At 44.4% G+C, this 21,917-nt stretch overlaps 1 protein-coding gene across 1 annotated transcript in view; it reads right to left on the reverse strand.

Annotated features, from left to right (window-relative positions):
- LOC115131893 (cadherin-4-like) overlaps window positions 1-21,917 on the reverse strand; it is a 364,222-nt gene that overhangs the window by 43,950 nt on the left and 298,355 nt on the right. The window contains exons 6-9 of the mRNA XM_029663966.2: window positions 12,689-12,844; window positions 9,959-10,103; window positions 6,687-6,859; window positions 3,295-3,432 (exon numbers count right to left, since the gene is read on the reverse strand). Of these exons, the coding sequence (XP_029519826.1) occupies window positions 3,295-3,432; window positions 6,687-6,859; window positions 9,959-10,103; window positions 12,689-12,844 (612 nt within the window). The remainder of the gene's footprint in view (window positions 1-3,294; window positions 3,433-6,686; window positions 6,860-9,958; window positions 10,104-12,688; window positions 12,845-21,917) is intronic.

A 21,917-nucleotide genomic window follows, 5' to 3' on the forward strand; every position in this document is an offset into this window, starting at 1 on the left:
TTAAATTTGATTCATCTCCTCCCAAACAACACAACCCACTCCACGTTTTCAATGTTGCTGCATCATGTGGTGCCAGCATCATGGTATGGGTATGCTTGTCATCAACGGGGACTGGGGAGTTTGTCAGGATCAAAATAAATATGATAGGAGCAAAACCCAGGTAAAAAGTTAAAGGAAAAACCTCCCCAGTCTTCTGAAAATGTCATGTTTCAGTGAGACAATTGCACACGTTTATGCCAAAGACACACCGGAATGGCTTTCCAAGGGGTGTTGAGTGTTCCTGAGAGGTCTCGGCACTGACTCAATGATTCCTTCACACATTTACTGAACTTGAGCAATTTGGACAAAACCAATGGGCATAATATTGCCCTAAGAGTTGTGCAAAGTTAATAGAATATTATTCAAAATGATTCACAGCGGCAATGGCTGCCCAAGGGTGCATCCATCAAGTATCAACTCAGGGGTGTGAAGACGTACACAATCAAGACATCGTTCCTTTTGAACATGTGGAGTAGGTTGTGCAGATCTATAGGGGAAAAACCTCTAATATAATCCCTTTTTAGATGTCCTTTGAAGTAAGAAAAATGTGAAGACCTTCACTAGCCACTGCATCTTTGCTTACAATCATAAGTACCTGCTTATGTACAGAAGTGCCTGCTTAATTGCTTAATTGTTTGCACTGTGCTGTCGAAATCACAGCCCCTTCCTTGCTGTTTACTCTCAGCCATCCCTCCCTTATATTTTTTTAGCCACCCTACCCATTCCAGCCATTCGGATAACAAATCATTCAGAGTTTTCTCATTTCCCAACTATCAGGAATACTGCTTCTACTCACCGCCTCCCCTCATCTCATCCCTCCTCCTCTCCCCTATCTGCAACCCTCCACACATTTACGATGTCTGGCAGCATGGTGCCTCCAGGGTACGACTGTGTGTGTCCTGTGTGGCTCCGTTGGTAGAGCACGGTACTCGCAACGCCAGGGTTGCTGGTTCAAATCCCACAGGGGACCACGACTACATAGTCGCTCTGGATAAGAGCATCTGCTAAATGACTCAAATTTGTGTGTGGACAGCAGGCTTGTTCAAGAGGTACTCATCGCTGCTGGGGGAACTACTGTATAATGATCAACATCCCCTGGAAGACCAGAGGATGTATGGATACATTTGCAGCAACGTATGCTAGTCTTGCTGATCTCCATACTGCTTGGTTACACACATCGCTCTTTACTTTGATTTGGTTGACTCCAGGAATTACCTTTTTTTTTTCTCTCTCCCATATACGGTAATGATCATCCCCATTTACACCACTATAATCATCGTTAAGTCTGCTTGCTGTTGTTCTCCGGGTGATGAACGTTGACGACTGGATGTTTCTTTTCACTCAGGTCAGGAGTGCGCGCTGTCTCAAAGATGATGCCAGGGCTGTGTTTCACCCCTTTCCTGCTCTCGCCTTATAACTTTCGTCTTCTACCCTTTTCCCCTGTATTCCAGTCCTCCATCTCCCATACCCCCCCCCCCCCCTCTTCCTCCCCTCTCCCTCTTCCTCTTCCGCCCCTTACTTGGTCTGTGGCGGTCATGACGTTTTGTCAGCCGGTTGTTGTCATGCATACGGCTTACTGTATGTTATCTGGCTATGCGGCATGCCATACGCTGTGGGCTTGTTCATTTAGCAGACAAGATATGCTTATGATTCCTGTTTCATTATTTTATATGATATGATTTTACAGTAAGAAGAATATAATTGAACTTAGCTGAATAAAATCAAAAAGGATATTTTTCCCATCCCGGAGAGAGTGCACATATGAAAGCTATGTTGAGTGTAAAAGTAATCATTTGAAATGGGTCCTATAAGGCTACGAGTTATTTGGCAACTTTAGTTGTTAAGGATACAAACCTTATAATGCCTTCGAAATCCAAACGTATATGGGCTGCATGACGTGACTACAGAGGATTTGAGAAAGAAGCAAAAAAAGAAGAAGCTTGCACTCTGACCCTTACCTCAGGCTGCACACACCGTTCTCTCGTCAAGTGATCATCTTATCACCCATCGGACAATTCTCAAATGAATATATTCTTTACTAATATGTTAAACTAGTTTCGATTTAGAATGGCCCATTGTCAAATGGGCAGGAACAAGGGCAGGGGAAACAAATACATGCCATCTGCCTAAGCACTCCAATAGCGAAGGGATGCCACTTATCCCACCTCCGGTTATTCAACTCCTCGCATCAACCATTGTTTAAAGAGTATGCAGCCTCTCGCTGCTCGACAAGTGATATTCCACCCAAACCCTGTATGCCACGGGCTCCCCAACCTTGTTCCTTCCAGCTACCAAGTGCTTAATTCGGGGAAACCGTCTGAAATCTGTTTGGGAACATCGAAAGTAACATGTTTTCACAACTAAACATATTTTATTAATCTGTTGACACCTCCTCTCTCTGCATGCTTGAGAAAAGTAATGAAGGAGAGAGGTGAGGAGATGGAAACGCACGGTGGTGAGATATTCTATAGCTAACGGTAGCCTAATGTGACACCCTGTTAATTATGAAGGGGGGGAAAAAGCCCTATTAGTAGGTTATTCAATATCAAATACAAATACACTAGAATTGTAAGCGAACTCGGTAAAGCCGCCCTGCACAAGCAATGAACCGATAGCATTGCCCAGGCCTCTCCCAGACTCACGAATAGCTTTAGAGCGTAGAATAAGGTAACCATCCAGTCCATCCAGTATGCATTATAATACAGTCCACATTCAAAGGCCATTACTACAATTTGTTTCATTTTGGAATATAGGCTAGACCAATTAAAGACATCTTAAACTACTTTTTAAAATGTTATTCTGTGGTGCGTAATATGCGGTAGGCTATGTATTGTACAACAAACAGCATAATCCTTATTTAAATTCAGTTTTTTTTTCTTTTTTTCGGGCATATATAGGCCTATGCATAATTATAAGCTCTAATATGCATATGAGTGTTTTGAATTGATCATCAACTTAGAAAGCACTGTCCATTTCGTTGTTAGGCTTTGAAGCCACATTCACAATCACCATGTTTTCCACTCAGTTTCAACCTGTTGTTGAACTTCTTGCTTCAAATTGATCAATCGCAGTGAGGTGAGTTGTAAAAGCACAATACTGTTTTGATTGCAGTGACGTCAGAATGGTTAGAAGGACAACTGAGCCTTAGCGAGTTGGATACTACGCACGTCCTGAGGGAATTTTACTGCGGTCGTGACTCATGACTGCTGGTGTGGTGGTAATAGGGTCACCGTAACAGCCCTACTCTCTACTCACGGTTCTGGAGGTGAGCTCCGGCGGGTTGTCGTTGATGTCTGTGACAGAGATGATGGCGGTGGCCGTGTTAGACAGGCCAAAGTTTAGGTTGCCCTCCATGTCCGTGGCCTGGACTATGATGCTGTACTGGGACACTTTCTACAGGACAATCACACAGAGAGAAGAGAGAGACAGTTAAGAAGAGAAACCAGAAATCAAACTTACAACACAGTGAAAAAACAACAACACTCAATGCTCAATCACACAAAACTGCATAACGAGTTCAAGGAGGTCAATGTATCCTCTTCTTTAGGTTGTGCAGAAATAATAAACCATTTTACACAACACACATTCTGTCTCTCTCTCACACACATTAGGTTGCCTCTACACCCACTGTGGTTCTCTCCTCAGCCACAAACCTTTAGCCTGGTAACAGCTTTGCCAGTGTGGGTCCGGTATGTCTCTGACGAAATTAGAAGCAAAACGGCTTGTTCATCCCCTCCCATGACTGTTCTCCCTCCCCTACCTTGGCCCCTACCTCGGGCCCTATCACTCATCTTAATGGGAGCCCAAGCACTGTGGAAAGTTCTGTACAGAACAGCACTCCTACCTGGGGGAACACAGAGAAATGTTCCCTCCATTTGTTTTACCTCCTCCCTCTACTCTTCACACAGTTGCTTTGCCTTTTTAGAAATTGGTTAATGTTCTTCTTTCCTCACGTTGGGGCAACCAGCTCTCCTATGTGTAGCCTACAATTCACAGCCACCATTTTGTGTGGAGATGCTCTCCAGAAATGAGGAGAGTTGAGAATCAGCTGAGAGAAGCTGAATGTGTCACAGCTTTACACAACAGCCCATGTAAGAGCTGTCCATGGTCCTAAGGTCAACATAAATGGGAAACCACAACAGCTATGGCGCTCTGCTGAGCTGTCCATGGTGCTGAAACCAACCCATTCACCTTAGAATGCTGCCCTATTCATAGATATTTGATTATACCGGTATGTGTATGTGTTTTTATGAAAACCCGTTTGAGTCTGTTTGTGTGTATACCTCCCTCCCTCTCTCCCCCTGTCCCAGGCTGCAGACAAACAGGCAGGCAAGGCAGGCAGGCAGGCAGGCAGGCATAGGGGACAGGACCTGGGAGCTGTCAGGATAATGTGTCTCTTCCCTGGGATTCCCAATTACACTCCCAGTGTCTCCCTCACCTGCTAATTACAGAGTAAATATCCCAATTAGACTGTGAATCCACATCAGAAGGATTAGACAGCTCAGCTCAGCTCTGCTCAGCAGCCTCTCGACCCCCCACCACACACACATTCACATCCACACATGCACACACAGATGTGCGCTCACACGAACACACACACGTGCACGTATGCACGCAAGTACGCACACACAAACACACATCTTGTTCAGGAGCCCTAGCTGGCCCGCCAGTCCTATCGGGGAGAATCTGCAGTGTGTACCGCAGGCCCACTAATTAGACAAGCCGCTAATTATGTAGAGCACCTCGGAACCTCTCGAAACCACGACAGATCACCAACTACTCTCCACACTACGCCCTTACGCCCCCACACTGTCCTGCACTGTACTAGCTGCTTCTCCACAGAGTTGCTGCCACTGAGTCTACCGGTTCCTAGACAATGGCAAAACAAAGGGAACGAGAAAAGACGACAGAGGAAGGATGCAGAGGCTGGGATGAGCCGAGTAGCGTACAAGTTTTTTTTTTAAGACGAAGAAGAAGGAAAGCGAGAGCTAAGGATAAGAGGACTATAGCGGTGGATGGGTAAAGGAGTGAGGAAGAAGGGAACGTGTTGAAAGGCATGTGTGGTAGGGGAGAGGAGTCAGGGGAGAAAGTGATAGATCAGAGAGAGGGCACACTTAGACATCTGGCTTTCTTGGAGAAAACCTCCTTTAAGCTGGCGTCTCCTGAGGAAAGGCAGGCAGAGAGACCTTATGAGACTGTAGCCGAACTCTGAAAACTGGGCTAGAGTAACAGCGAAGCCTGTGCTACTCTCTCATTCGCTCTCTGTCAGCCTCCTGTTCTGTTAAGTATTCATGTTTATGTATATATGCACTCAGATTTCTGCAAGGGTAAGGGTGTTCTTATCTGTTCTCTACGGGAATGCTGGAGGAAACTTTCTGAGGTAAGTACATTGGTGTGCGCCAACTGAAAGATTGCGTGTGTGTTTGTGTGTAAAAGAAAGAATGTTTGTGTGTGTTTCAGTGTGAGCTTGTGTACAGCGTGTGTGTGTGTGTATGTGTGTGTATGTGTGTGTATGTGTGTGTGTGTGTGTGTGTTAGCTCTAATCCAACATTGGGAATGAATCAGGTTGGATTGGCAGTGTTCGGATAAAAGAGATGTGGAACAACAAGCAGGGGTTAAGCTAAAATGTTTCCTCTTTCTTCATCAATTGATCTCCTTTTCTATCCATCCCTGCCTTCCTTCCTTATTGGTGTCTCCCATATTGTTTCATACTGTTCCCTCTCTGTATCACTCAGTTATATGTTTTATATATTTTTATTTTACCTTTATTTAACTAGGCAAGTCAGTTAAAATAACAAATTCTTATTTTCAATGACGGCCTGGGAACAGTGGGTTAACTGCCTTGTTCAGGGGCAGAACGACAGATTTTGACCGTGTCAGCTCGGGGATTCGATCTTGCAACCTTTCGGTTACAAGTCCAACGCTCTAACCAATAGAGGCTACCTGCCGTTATCTCTCATCCCTCCCTTCCTTTTCTCTTTCCATGTCCAACTCATCAGCCTCTCTCTTCCTTCCTTCCATGTACTTCAGTGTGTGTTTGACAGGTGTCAAGGATGCGAACTCACACACACACACACACACACGCACACACACACGCACACACACACACACACACACACACACTCACACACACCTGAAGGCTCCATGACGCGCTGTTAATAGGTCTGTCAGCAGTGACAGGTAGCTAGGGTGATGCAGCAGAGAGATTCCCTTTAGGGCGTTGACAGTGTTGTCACAGGGACATCCGTGTCACTTAAATAAAGATGTTAGGATGTTGTCATAACGTGACAGCTCCATAAACAAGGTGACCTCAAGGGGGCGGCTTGGGAAACGCTGAGCAGAGCGTGACGTGTGGTGACAAACACCCACGAAGAACATGTATGCTAGATGGGCTACAACCACACACGCCTTAAGGCCCAAAGATGGACCTCTTTTGAGTTGAAAAATACAATGGAAATAGCCTAAAAACAACACACTGCCTGATTCTGTTACGTAACTCTTTCCCGGAGGCAGTTGCAGCACTGCTATTCACCTTCACATTATCCTCCTTTCTTATGTGGACAGCCAGGAGTTGTTTTGACCTGACCAGAAAAACTCTCTACTTTTCACAGAGGACACATCCCACCAGCGTTACCAGGGTTACTGACCTCGCGGTCGAGGCCTGCTGCCACGGTGACGATGTCTCCAGTCTCGCTGTTGATGGTGAACATGTTGGGGATGGGGCTGTGTGGCGTCTGGGACAGGATCCGGTAGCGCACCATCCCATTGGCCGTGGTGTTGTCGTCATTATCGAAGGCTGCCAGGTGCATCACAAATGTACCTGAGGACGAGGAGGCAACAGTCAATCTGGGCGTACATACTGAACGCGGGGACAAACACACTGCACGCAAACACATTCAAACCAAGGTTACTATAGTTTTGTGTTTTTATTAGCGCGTTAACGGGTGACCTGTTTATCGCCATGGAGCAGCACTTTTAAGCGCACATGTTTCCGCACTGACCCCTTTGTGCACAGAACACAACACGGAACACCTGCTACAGTCAATGCTTGCACCTTTACATGAAACCGCTTTCTGCTGAAGACCGTGTGCCTCTAGCCAAAATCATGTCAAACTTAATGGCATATTAAATTATATAATTATACCCAATATTACCAGAGCTATGTTTTTCTCTCTGCTGCGGATTCGTGCGCATGCCGCAGGCCGTTTTAAACTACTCGCGAGCCGCACATGTTTTTTGGGTTTGATAACAAACTGCATTGTTTAGCTAGCTAATCATGTAGCTAACTAGCAACCTGTTAACTTGACCACTGACTAGGCTATGCACAGATTTGGATGGCACAGGAAGAAGTGAAAAGGAATAGGCCACTCACAGAGATGCTTCAAAGGTAGGCTGCAAGAGTGGAGTGTGTATGATTGTGTGTGAGAGAACATGTGTGTGAGGGCGGGAGTAAGTGGACAAGTTCGTTTTGCATGGCCCGGGTGACTGGAGACTTCACTTAAGGACCAATGGAATGGCCTAAAATGTGAAAATGCGCCCACCGGGGGCACCGGGCCATGAAAAAGGAACTTGTCCACTTACTCCCGCCCTCACACACACCTTCTCTCACACACAATCATACACACTCCACTCTTGCAGCCTACCTTTGAAGCATCTCTGTGAGTGTGAAAGAGAGAGGGTGTGGGAAACCTTCACAGTACAGATGGTTACAGTGTTTCCATAACATTGTCGGACAAGCTGAAAATCTCTTTGTTCTTTGTATTCTTAGAGCTAGTTATGTTTTCCTATAGCCACACTCATTTAGAATGCCTGAAGCTTTAACAGTACTTAAAGCTGTGTGTGTGTGTGTGTGTGTGTGTGTGTGTGTGTGTGTGTGTGCGTGCGTGCGTGCGTGAGTGAGTGAGTGTGCGCGCGCGCGTGTGCGGGGACAAGTTTAACTATACTTGTGGGGAACAGTAGTCCCCACAAGAATTGTTAACAAACAACAATTTGACCAACTAGGGACATTTTGTTAGTCCTCACAAGGTCAAATGCTATTTCTAAGGGGTTTAGGGTTAAGGTTAGAATTAGTGTTAGAATTAGGTTTAGGGTTAGGAGCTAGGGTTAAGGTTAGGACTAAGGTATTGGTTAGGTTTAGGGGTTAGGGAAAATACCATTTTGAATGGGACTGAATTGTGTGTCCCCACAAGATTAGTTGTACAAGTTCAGTTTTGTTTCGGTTAGTGTCAGATCAATCTGATTTGATGTTTTTTATTTAGTTAATGTTTTACACACACATTTATATTTAGTTTCAATATTATCCTGTAGTTATTGTGTTTTTGGAGATATTAATAATGCATAAAATGATTAGAAAACCCCAATATTTTGAGAAAAACTAATAATAAAACTGAACCTAATTCGTGATTTATTTTATTCTAGTTAGTTTTGGAGTCTTATATAATAGTTTCAGTACAGTTTTAGTATTTCAAATTGTATTTTTTGTAATTGTATTTTATTTGTTAGGATTTTTTAGTTTGTTTACTATAATAACCTTGGTTCATACACACACTGATCTCTCCCTCTTCCTCTATTCCTTATTACGCTCTTCTCTCTCTGTCCCAGTCCCCTTTCCAATTGCTCTCTTTCTCAGTCCTCTCCTCTCCAGCAGTAGTTTCCATACAATTCTAATTACCAGAGATAGTGATATCATCCCAGCGACAGGCTCCGTCCAGAGATAATTCACACCACGGCCCGCATCTCAAACTCCATTACATTTCAAAGCAGCATTTGTCAATGGGGCAGAGGAGAGAGAAGGAAGATTCCAAAGGACTCAGAGAAAGGAGAGGAAGAAAGACCAGAGGAACACATTGAGAGATAAAGGACAGGCAGAAAGGGGCTTTGCTTTTGGTTTGGTTCAAACGAAGGAAAGTATAAATCTTCCACCCATCTCTCTCCCCTTCTCCCTTTCTGTAGAAAAAAAAAGAGAGGAGAGATGGAGACTCACACCGTGTCACCCATCGCCTGGGTAATTTCATTAAACGCCACTCTTAGGGGGCTTAATGTGGACCCTTTCTACGGGCGTCCTGCTCTGTGCCTGACAGGATTAGGGCTCTAAATGACTCTTTAATTTGAAAGCGAATTCAACTCAGTAATTGGCTTCCCACTGAAACCACTGGAGCTCTAGATTCTAAAACTATTTTTTTATGATTATTGTTCGGCTGCATGTCACGCATGCTACCGCTGAGGTTTGGGGATGTGTTTGTGTGTGTGTGCACGCGTGCGTGCGTCCTTGTGTTGGGGTGGGAGAGTTTGTAGCAAAATCGGTTCAGAGTGAAAAAGAGAAAGAAAGAGAGAGTTAGTGAGAAAAGTAAAGTACACAGCTAGGCCCAGGAAACCTCTTCAGATTTCAGATCACCGTTAGTGCAATAAGTCCTGGCTCATCAGTCTTTCTCTCAATCTTTCACACACACGCACGCATGCACACGCACGCACGCGCGCGCACACACACACACACACACACACAATCTCCCTCATGAGGGAACACATAAAATGAGTCAGTGGAGCTACAGCTGCAGCTTGGCACATTTAATCCTCAATATCCTCTCCAGCCACAACATCCACAGCTTTATGGCCATGCAGCCCAGCACTAGAGCTGGCTAAATGAACACACTGCAGCCCTCCATCTGAATAAATGCCTCTGGTCTATATCAAGTGGAATGTGAAGCAGAATAAATCTATTAAAGAAAAATAAACATAAAAGCCCCGAACGGTATCCTCTTCGGGCTCGGTTTTTCTCACGCAGAATAGCAAAGGAAGGTACAAAGACTGTTGTAAAACTCACTATTCTCTGCAGTGTGATTTACATCGTAGCTTTCGTCCGTCCATGTCTGTGAGAAAGAGGTGGTGTTTTATCCCTCCCTCCCTTCCTTCCTGTGTTTACCTGGCTTGGAGCCCTCATCCACAGAGCCGTTGTAGACCTGGTTCTTGAATTCAGGCCGGTTGTCGTTCATATCTATGACATAGATGTACAGGTCTATGGGGCTCTCCACCCGCTCACCATTCATGTTCACTGCATGGGCACGAAGCTGGGGGCAGAGACAGACAGAGAGAGAGAGAAGGTCAGTTAAGTTACCATTAACAAACTCAACATCGGTAACATGATATGCTTGATATGCAGTGTGGCAACCAGTACTAGACACTGCATTAAGGCATATTTCTGGAAAAACAACGGGAACAGAGAGAAATAAACAATGTTGCATTGCATACATCAATTGTGCAGACCAATGGGCACCCGGCACCAATAATATATACCAGAAAAACAACAACTATGATTATATTTCATTTAAATGTAAAGTTCTGGGGGAGAAATGTCACACCCTAAAATGTTGTCCATTCTCATCTCCAACACCGAATCCTCAGAACTGGTGTCTTCAAAGTAACAAACACAACAACCTCTTTTATAAAAAGCTGACTTCCCTTAAAAATAGTATTTCCTTGTATCCTTCTTCTCCTGGTCTTCTTGGATCTCAGTCCAGCATTCAGTTTTTTTTATTTTTTAAAGGGGAATCCCAAAATCTCTTAACCTCTAGCCCACATCACAAACACAGCGATTTGATGTGAACCCGCTGCCAGGCTCAGCTGTGTCCTGTCGTAGATCAATAGCAGCAGCCAACTCTAGGATTTCAAACAAAGTTTGGACATGGGATTAATACCCAAATCGATACAGGCTGGGAAGCATGTCCAGATATCTGAAATATTTTTTTTTTGATAAAGAACACTGAGGGAGAAAAATGCTGGTAACATAACTCAGTTATAGAGTATCTGTTAAGATTCAATAAACATCTACGCTCTGTTTTTACTGCACCCAGCGAGAGAGCCAAACTAACAGACTCCATTTGAAAAATGAAACAAAACATATTTTCAGGGGGTTTACTGGACATACTGCTATTTGACCTTACTAGCATGTTTTAAGTCCACAAAAGAGGATTTATTCAACAATATCCCATTAGACTAAAATAGTGAAGGTTTAGGAATTATATAGGGGACCCCTGGACTAACATCCCACTGCTACAAGCTAAGGCTGGCAAATATGTAGCCTGTCAGAATGTCTGAGATCCTGGAGCAGACATAGCAAGACCCATCTGATTCTCAAGAAGAAGAGAAACAAAACAAGTTGAGAGGAGAGCAATATCAAAGTTGAAGCCGCAGGTCCTCCACCTTTTCGATGCTTCTGATAAGATGGTCATAGCGATGCCTCCGACCACAGGGTTGTGGCCTTGTGACGGGAAATAGAATTAGGAGGAAGCTCCATCCACTTCCCTCCTCTAAGACAGGTGAACGTCCTCTCTCCCCCACCCTCTATTCGCCGCCCACCACTCCCCTCTTCTCTCCTCTCTGCATCTCACAAAAAAATTGAATCAGCCAGGTCTCCCAAAGGTTAATTTGACTTAACTTTTTCCCTCTGCATCGTCTGTTCTGGCCCTGCACCCAATATCCGAGCACTCTGCTACACTGCAGCCTGGGAGCCCGCAAGCCCTTATCTCTCCCCCTGCGCTGCGGCATGCGGCCCCCACACCCTCATTCAATAACACCGCCAGTAAGAGATTACCAGCCGTGTTTAAAGAAGCCAAGATGTAATTCTGGGTCCGAATGAAAGTTATCATCTTGAAAGGGACCGGGTACGAGGGAGGAAACAACACACACCACGCCACGCACCGTGGCGCCCAGCACTTGGCACAGGCCAAGCATCCGATGGAGATAACACAAGACCCAGAACACTGACTTCTTCCTTTTTTGAAAGTATTATTTTTGTTTTTTATCTGATTGGATGCCCTGGCCTGCTATGAATCGGAGCGTGCTTATTTTGAAGAGGAGAAAGTTTTGGTCTTCAAACTTTTCTTGTGTCTCTGTTTAATCCGTGTTATGAAATCAGAAACGCACATTAAAACCCAATGCTGAATGAAAAAGCTGCCTACAAAGTCGCTTTGAGGAAGCATTAGCCATCTTCAAGGATATTACAGTTGTAAGATAACGAAAGAGAACTTTTACCCACAAAGCATTGCTCATGTTCTGTTCAGTCTTACGTACGTAAAGGATAACGTATAGTTGCTGACTGTGTGGCTACATTCGGTTCTTTAATAGTGTCCGACAGAGACACAGGTCCAGCTCTGACAGCTTTATCTCTTCCTCAAACCTGTCTTCCTGCGCCCCTCACCTCGACCCAACTGGTGTACAGTTAGAGGATGCTATTCACCTCCATCCAGCCTGGGACTGAGCTTTAAGTCAAGCAGACGTCATCAAGCCTTGGCCTTTCCTAACAAATCACCCCATCGATCCTGCATCCTCCTGGAAAGCTGGACCTCCGAGCTCCCTGAGTCCAACAAATGCGTGGCAGACAGGATGGAGAGATGTGAGGGGTAAGAAGAAAGAGAGACAGAGAGAGTGAGAGAGAGAGACACACAATTGTAGAGCGAAGCATGAATGAGTGGATGACCAATTGTGGTAGAGTCATTCTCATGGTCTGTAGGGCGAGTGTTGGTACTTGGTCAATGTCATGTAGCTGTAGCTAGCCTCGGCCTTCACTCTCTCAATCAACACTTCATCTGGACAACCTGCCCGGCCTGTCACTAACTCATTACACAGGTGCGTAAATTACGTGCGTGTGACTCACATGGTACGACGATCTCCTCTCTCGGTCCAGGGGTTTGGTGACGAACATCTTCCCGGCGACAGGGTCGATACTGAACACCTCATTGGGTGGCTGGTCCGCTCCCACCCCCGTGATGCTGTACCGGATGGAGATGTTACGGTCCTGGTCCGAACGGATCTGCAGACAAGACACAGTAAGGCACTGTCAGTTTTAACTCTGTGGTCTTACTACTGCTTCTTTCATCTTTTTCGAAGCACATTCAAGCATTGAGCAATATGGGAGATTGGAGAAATAACATTGCCTTGACAGTGTGTTATGAAATATGTGTTGGTTCCCTAGTGGTAGACGGTGAGGCCGTATAGAAAGGTATCACACATTGATGGTAAACCATACTTTCTTCCATGCCACTGCATCCATTGGTGTGACTGGTTAAGCGTTGATTCCAAGACTAGATCATCATATACTGTAGAGGCTGGGAGACCAATGATACCGTGGGCCAGAGCCAGGGGCCAATCATCAGATATTGTATATTCATCAAAAATACACAAAGCACACACAGGCACGCTGGCACACACACACACACACATACATACACAAACACACACAAACAAACACATCCATCATAACTCAGCACTCCCAGCTATAGCTGTGAATTTCATTAGTGCTACAGAATGGTGCAGAACGCATTCTCTTTGGCACAACTGGGGTACTTCAAACTGGAAATTCAATATTTCTCTTTCTTTCAGTGGATAGAAAAAGAAATCAACATACATTTGCAAAGAGCATTTTTCTTCTGCTTGACAGCTGGAGTTTTAATAAACAGCTCTTACAGGGACTGTGCCTCGAACGCTGTCACAACGTGAGCCGAAAAAGACAAATAAGAAAATGAAAATGTCAACCTCTTCTCGTAAACACTGTTATTAAGGAAGTTTAGTTTAGTTTATTAGGATGCCCATTAGCTACTGCACATGCAGCATATACTCTTCCTGTGGTTCACATAAAACATACAAATACATGAGAAAGGACATTCAATAGAAATAAATAATACAAATTACATTTAAAAAACATATATATATATATATATATGAAAAATAAGAGATATATATTGGAAAGACACAAAGAAAAATATTACACACTATTCATATATACATAATCATACTATTATATACAGTTAAATTAGACCTTTAGAAGAGGAGAGGAGCTGTGATACAATGTGTGTTTTTTTCCATCAGTTTCTTAAAGCTAAATGAGCTTTTTGCCTGAGTAACCACTGATGGCAGAGCATTCCACGATGACATGGCTCTATACATAACTGAGCGACTTATTCAATCTTTTTTTGTTTTGGGAACAGTGAAGAAACCCATAGTGGCGTGTCTGGTGGGGTACGTACACGATATATACATTTATATATATATATATATATATATATATATATATATATATATATATACAAAAGTTTGTGGACACTCCTTCAAATGACTGGATTTGGCTATTTCAGCCACACCCATTGCTGACAGGTGTATAAAATCGAGCACACCGCCATGCAATCTCCATAGACAAACATTGGCAGTAGAATGACCCTTACTGAAGAGCTGAGAAACTTTCAACATGACACTGTCATAGGATGCCACCTCTCCAACAAGTATGTTCATCAAATTTCTGCCTTGCTAGAGATGCCCCGGTCAACTGTAAGTGCTGTTATTGTGAAGTGGAAACGTCTAGGAGTAACAACGGCTCAGCACTGAAGTAGTAGAACACAATCTCACGGAACTTGACCGCCGAGTGCTGAAGCACGTACTGCGTAAAAATAGTTTGTCCTTGGTTGCAACACTCACTACTGAGTTCCAAACTGCCTCTGGAAGCAACATCAGCACAAGAACTGTTCGTCGGGAGCGTCATGAAATGGGTTTCCATGGTCTAGCAGCCGCACACAAGCCTAAGATCACCATGCGCAATGCCAAGCGTCGGCTGGAGTGGTGTAAAGGTCGCCGCCATTGGACTCTGGAGCAGTGGAAATGCATTCTCTGGCGTTCATCTGGCAGTCCGACGGACGAATCTGGGTTTGGCGGATGCCAGGAGAACACTACCTGCCTGAATGGATAGAGCCGACTGTAAAGTTTGGTGGAGGAGGAATAATGGTCTGGGGCTGTTTCATGGTTTGGGCTAGGCCCCTTAGTTCCAGTGAAGGGAAATCTTAACACTACAGCACACAATGACATTCTAGACAATTCTGTGCTTCCAACTTTGTGGCAACAGTTTGGGGAAGGCCCTTTCCTGTTTCAGCATAATAATGCTCCGTACACAAAGCGAGGTCCATACAGAAATGGTTTGTAGAGATCGGTGTGGAAGAACTGACCTGAACCCCATCGAACACCTTTGGGATGAATTGGAACGGCGACTGCGAGTCAGGCCTAATCGCCCAACACCAATGCCCGACCTCACTAATGCTTGTGGCTGAATGGAAGCAAGTTCCGTCATCTAGTGGAAAGCCTTCCCAGAAGAGTGGAGGCTGTAATATTAATGCCCATGATTATGGAATGAGCTGCTCGACGAGTAGGTGTCCACATACTTTTGGTGGTGCAGTGTATGTCTGTTTGATTATACAAGTGGTTAGGCATTTTTAACACACAAATGTTTCTAAAAAAAAGACTAGAAGAGAAGTAGTCAATTTCTCTTCAACCCTGTTGATGTTCTATGTGTGCAGTTAAGGGCAAGGTGTGGTGCTTTGTTGTGAGCCAGCTGCAACTTTGCTTGGTCTTCCTTTGCTGCACTTGACCATATTACCGGACATCAAGACAAGACCAGAGCCTGAACAACTAGTACAGACGATGTTTGTGTAATATATGCAGAACATATTTTTATAACAGACATGCCTCTCCCCATCTTCACAACAACTTTGTCGATATGACCTGACCATAAAAACGGACTATCCGATGTTACTCCTAGGAGTTCAACTTCTTCAACTCCTGTTGAGGTTTAGGTCGAAGAGAATGAACCAAAATACAGTGCTTTTGGTTTTAGATGTGTTTAATACCAGTTTATTGACCCATTCTGACACTGACTGTAACTCACTGGTAAGCGGCTCAGTGAGCTCACTGTCTGTAGGTGCTGTTGTGTAGAGTGTACAGCAAGCCAATTGGACCCCCTGATTGGGGAGCGGTCTAAGGCATTGCATCTCAGTGCATGAAGAGTCACTGTCGTCCCTGGTTTGAATCCAGGCTGCATCACATCCGACTGTGATCGACTTGCCAGGTTAAAAAAATAAAAATGAACCCTTTCATGTTCATAATGGAAATGTCAAATTTCCTTGAATACACTTGTTCATTGAGCTTCCTGATTTTTAATTAGTCTTTGGACACATGGGATCAAGTTTGTAATACACATTTCATGTGAATACATGTTCGAATGATCAGATCTTAATCATTTTTGGTATATAGATTGTCCGAACCATATATATATAAACTCAGCAAAAAAAGAAACGTTCTCTCACTGTCAACTGCATTTATTTCAAGCAAACTTAACATATTTGTTAACAACAAATATTTGCATGAACATAACAAGCTTCAACAACTGAGACATGAACTGAACAAGTTCCACAGACATGTGACTAACAGAATAATGTTAGTAATTAATAATGAATAATGGAATAATGTGTCCCTGAACAAAGGTGGGGGGGGGGGGGTCAAAATCAAAAGTAACAGTCAGTATCTGGTGTGGCCACCAGCTGCATTAAGTACTGCAGTGCATCTCCTCCTCATAGACTGCACCAGATTTGCCAGTTCTTGCTGTGAGATGTTACCCCAATCTTCCACCAAGGCACCTGCAAGTTCCCGGACATTTCTGGGAGGGATGGCCATAGCCCTCACCCTCACCCTCCGATCCAACAGGTCCCAGACGTACTCAATGGAATTGAGATCTGGGCTCTTCGCTGACTTTCCTGTCTTGCAGGAAATCACGCACAGAACGAGCAGTATGGCCGGTGGCATTGTCATGCTGGAGGGTCATGTCAGGATGAGCCTGCGGGAAGGGTACCACATATGTCTTCCCTGTAACGTACAGCATTGAGATTGCCTGCAATGACAACAAGCTCAGTCCGATGATGCTGTGACACACCGCCACAGACCATGACGGACCCTCCACCTCGATCCCTCTCCAGAGTACAGGCCTCAGTGTAACACTCATTCCTTTGACAATAAACGTGAATCTGACCATCACCCCTGGTGAGACAAAACCGTGACTCGTCAGTGAAGAGCACTTTTTGCCAGTCCTGTCTGGTCCAGCGACGGTGGGTTTGTGCCCATAGGCGACGTTGTTGCCGGTGATGTCTGGTGAGGACCTGCCTTACAACAGGCCTACAAGCCCTCAGTCCAGCCTCTCTCAGCCTATTGCGGACAGTCTGAGCACTGATGAAGGGATTGTGCGTTCAAGGTGTAACTCAGGAAGTTGTTGTTGCCATCCTGTACCTGTCCCGCAGGTGTAATGTTCGGATGTACCGATCCTGCGCATGTGTTGTTACATGTGGTCTGCCACTGTGAAGACGATCAGCTGTCCGCCCTGTCTCCCTGTCTTAGGTGTCTCACAGTGTATATTGTTTGCTTTATTTGTTGTAGAACAATAGTGAAGACATCAAAACTATGAAATAACACATATGGAGTCATGTAGTAACCAAAAAAGTGTTAATCAAATCAAAATATATTTGAGATTTTAGATTCTTCAAAGTAGCCACCCTTTGCCTTGATGACAGCTTTGCATTCTCTTAACGAGCTTCATGAGGTAGTCACCTGGAATGCTTTTCAAACAGTCTTGAATGAGTTCCCACATATGCTGAGCACTTGTTGGCTGCTTTTCCTTCGCTCTGCGATCCAACTCATCCCAAACCATCACAATTGGGTTGAGTTGGGTAATTGTGGAGGCCAGGTCATCACTCAATCTCCCTCCGTCTTGGTCAAATAGCCCTTACACAGCCTGGAGGTGTGTTTTGGGTCATCGGACTAAGCACAAACCAGATGGGATGACATATCACTCTAGAATGATGTGATAACCATAATGGTTAAGTGTGCCTTGAATTCTTAATAAATCATAGACAGGGTCACCAGCAAAGCACCCCCACATTCATCCTCTATTCTTCACGGTGGTAACCACACATGCAGATATCATCTGTTCACCTACTCTGCGTCTCACAAAGACGGCGGTTGGAACCAAAAACTCACATTTGGACTCATCAGACCAAAGGACAGATTTCCAGTTGTCTAATGTCCATTGCTCGTGTTTCTTGGCCCAAGCTAGTCACTACTTATTATTGGAATCCTTTAGTAGTGGTTTCTTTGCAGCAATTGGACCATGAAGGCCTGATTCAAGCAGTCTCCTCTGAACAGTTGATGTGGAGATGTGTCTGTTATTTGAACTCCGTGAGGTGCAATCTGAGGTGCAGTTAATTGCCCATTTCTGAGGCTGGCACCTCTAATGAACTTATCCTCTGCAGCAGAGGTAACTCAGGGTCTTCCATTCCTGTGGCGGTCCTCATGAGAGCCAGTTTCATCATATGGCTTGATAGTTTTTGCGACTGCACTTGAAGAAACTTTCAAAGTTCATTACATTTCCGGATTGACTGACCATGTCTTAAAGTAATGATGGACTGTTTTTTCTCTTGGCTTTTTTTGAGCTGTTCTTGCCATAATATGGACTTGGTCTTTTACCAAATAGGGATATCTTCTGTATACCACCTCCTACCTTGTGACAACAACTGATTGGCTTAAACAGATTAAGAAGAAAATCAATTTCACAAATTAACCTTTGACAATGCACACCTGTTAATTGAAATACATTTTAACCAGCTTCACTACCTCGTGAAGCTGGTTGAGAGAATGTCGACAGTGTGCAAAGCTGTCTTCAAAGCAGAGGGTGGCTACTTTGAAGATTCTCAAATCTGAAATATATTTTGATTTGTTTAACACTTTTAGCAAACATATACATTTAAAAAAAAAAAACGGAAATATGACATTTACATAAGTATTCAGACCCTTTACTCTGGGCTGTTGAAGCACCTGTGGCAGCGATTACAGCCTCGAGTCTTCTTGGTACGACGCTACAAGCTTGGCACACCTGCTCCGATCATTTTTCCCTCGACCCTGACTAGTCTCCCAGTCTCTGCCGCTGAAAAACATCCCCACAGCATGATGCTGCCACCACCATGCTTCACCGTAGGGATGGTGCCAGGTTTCCTCCAGACGTTTGGCAATCAGGCCAAATAGTTCAATCTTCGTATCATCAGAACAGAGAATCTTGTTTCTCATGGTCTGAGAGTCCTTTAGGTGCCTTTTGGCAAACTCCAAGTGGGCTGTCATGTGCCTTTTACTGAGGAGTTGCTTCCGTCTGGCCACTCTACCTTAAAGGCCTGATTGGTGGAGTGCTACAGAGATGGTTGTCCTTCTGGAAGGTTCTCCCATCTCCACACAGGAACTCTGGAACTCTATCAGAGTGGCCATCAGGTTCTTGGTCACCTCCCTGACCAAGGCCCTTTTCCACCGATTGCTCAGTTTGGCCGGGCAACCAGCTCTCAGAAAAGTCTCGGTGGTTCCAAACTTTTTCCATTTAAAAATTATAGAGGCTACTGTGTTCTTGGGGACCTTCAATGATGCAGTAATGTTTTGGTACCCTTCCCTGATCTGTGCCTCGAGACAATCCTGTCTCAGAGCTCTATCGACAATTACTTCGATCCCATGGCTTGATTTTTTTGCTCTGACACGCACTGTTAACTGTGGGACCTTATATGGACAGGTGTGTGCCTTTCCAAATCACGTCCAATCTATTGAATATACCACGGGTGGACTCCAATCAAGTTGTAGAAACATCTCAAGGATGATCAATGGAAACAGGATGCACCTGAACTCAATTTCAGGTCTCATAGCAAAAAGTCTGAATACTGATGTAAAATAAGGTATTTTTTTATTTTTAATAAACATTTGCAAAAATGTCTAAAACCCTGTTTTCGCTTTGCCATTATGGTTTATTGACTGTAGAGTGATGAGGACAAACGTTTATTGAATCCATTTTGGAATAAGGCTGTAACGTAACAAAATGTGGTTAAAGGGAAAGGGGTCTGAATACTTTCCGAAAGCACTTTATAGATTGTCTGTAGCGGTATCTAAATATAAAAACAATATTGAAATAAATCCACACACTCTCGCTCTCCCATGCATACCCCTAGAGTGCACGCAGTGTAAGCACATTCAATGGAGTCATTTTCTCAGCTTTATTTGACTTTTTCTCAGATCATTATACATTCAAATCGCAATAATTGTCTGGACCGATATATATATAAAAACAATATATAAAGAAATCCATATATTGTACAGCATAAGCAAATCTCAATGTAAGTCGATTGCGAGTGAGGCCTGCTACAACATTCTCCCCCTTTCTGTCTCCCTCTCTCACATGCACACGTGTCTACATGATGCTATATTAATATTTTTATTTAACATTTATTTAACTAGGCAAATCAGTTAAGAACAAATTCCTATTTACAATGACAGCCTACCGGGGAACAGTGGGTTAACTGCCTTGTTCAGGGGCAGAACGACAGGTTTTTAACCTTGTCAGCTCGTGGATTCGATCCAGCAACCTTTCGGTTACTGGCTCAACGCTCCAACCACTAGGCTACCTGCCGCCCCATATATAGTAAAAGGACTTGAATGAGTTAAGAATAAACCATTTCTGAGAAAATTCAGGTTGCATTTATTGAGATGACTCATTTAGAGATTAGCTGGCACAGCCACACAGTCATAAAATCGTATTTTAAACCTATCCCTAACTACCCTGCTAGCCCTAATGCCTAACCCTAACCTTAAATGAAGACCAAAAAGCTCATTTCTACGATATGATGACTTCGCAGCTGGCCTATCTAGAGTAAACTGCTCAGTTCTGCCTCGAGGGCAAGACTCATGACAATAAACATCAACCTGCGAGAAAAGCAAAGATGAACCTACAGAGAGAATAGCTGGTGATATACTACACACATGACTGTGCAAACACACACACACACACACACTTACACACACACGAACCTAACCACCCACCCACACATTCCAGAGCAGAAGAGCCATTAAGTACATTAAGTTAATTGCACGGAGTGTGATTTGGGCTGAAGTGGAGAGTAATTGGGCTTCATTTGAGGGGGTCTGTCAATTTAGCTCCCGCATAAGGTGCTAGCCAGCCCTCCAACTTCCTTCCATTAGAGGGAAGAGAGCTAGTGCTACTATTTCACACACACACACACACACACACACACACTCCTCCTATCCCACCATCTCTTCTCCAATCAGTGACTATTTCAGGAGCGAGCCGCGAGTTGTCGTAAAGTGAAAGACCAAGTTGTCTCCATCTTTCAGCACTCACGGTACCAATTTGACAGTACTTTTGACCCACTAGGATCCTGGCCCGGGGAGAGAATAGCCTGAGACTAACCAGGGAAGGACTAGGACATCGTGTGTCAGACAGCTGTCATCCAGACTGATCCTAGCATCACCATAACAACCTGTCATCATCATCATCATCACCAGGATCATCATCGTCCTCCTCCTCCTCCTCTCCCTCCACTCTCAATGCGTTGTAACAGTATGGTCCCCCACACAAACTCACAGTCCTCTCTGGAGGAACTACTACTTACATACAGCAAACACACACACACACACACGTGCGTACTTGCGCAAAGGCCTATGCTCCAACGCAGTGAATTACTTGAAAGCTGACGGCAATGGTAATTAACAAGCTGTTTTTTACAGATTGGCTACTTGTACTTCAAAGACTTTCCATCCTCAAAACAACAACAACAAACAGAGGAGAGAGGGCTATAGGTGTAACTAGCAGCTGGGTTGAACTCTCCCTCCCCTAACTACTGTCCTCCATGCTCATTTAGCTGAAGCATTAAGGCGGGGTGGGAGGATGGAAACCTTACCAACTTAATTTGCTGCTTCCAGTCCAAAATTCTCCACGGCTAAACTCCTGTATTTCTCCTGCCTCCCCTTCTCTCTCACTCTCTCCATTTCAGGGACAGAAACCATGCATGAAAAAATGTAATTACTTCAATCCGTTGGCTTTGGCAGCGGCGCATAAATCCTTCCCAGTTAGAAGTGATAGCACTCCTTCATTTCTTCCCCGTTCCTCCCGCCCCCTGATTTCCCACCCGCTTCCAAGTCCTCCTGCTTGGGGGAGAATCAGCTGAACGCATGTCTCCCTGGTCATTCCAGCCAAT

The sequence above is a fragment of the Oncorhynchus nerka genome, linkage group LG7, assembly GCF_034236695.1.
Source record: "Oncorhynchus nerka isolate Pitt River linkage group LG7, Oner_Uvic_2.0, whole genome shotgun sequence".
Lineage (NCBI taxonomy): Eukaryota > Metazoa > Chordata > Actinopteri > Salmoniformes > Salmonidae > Oncorhynchus > Oncorhynchus nerka.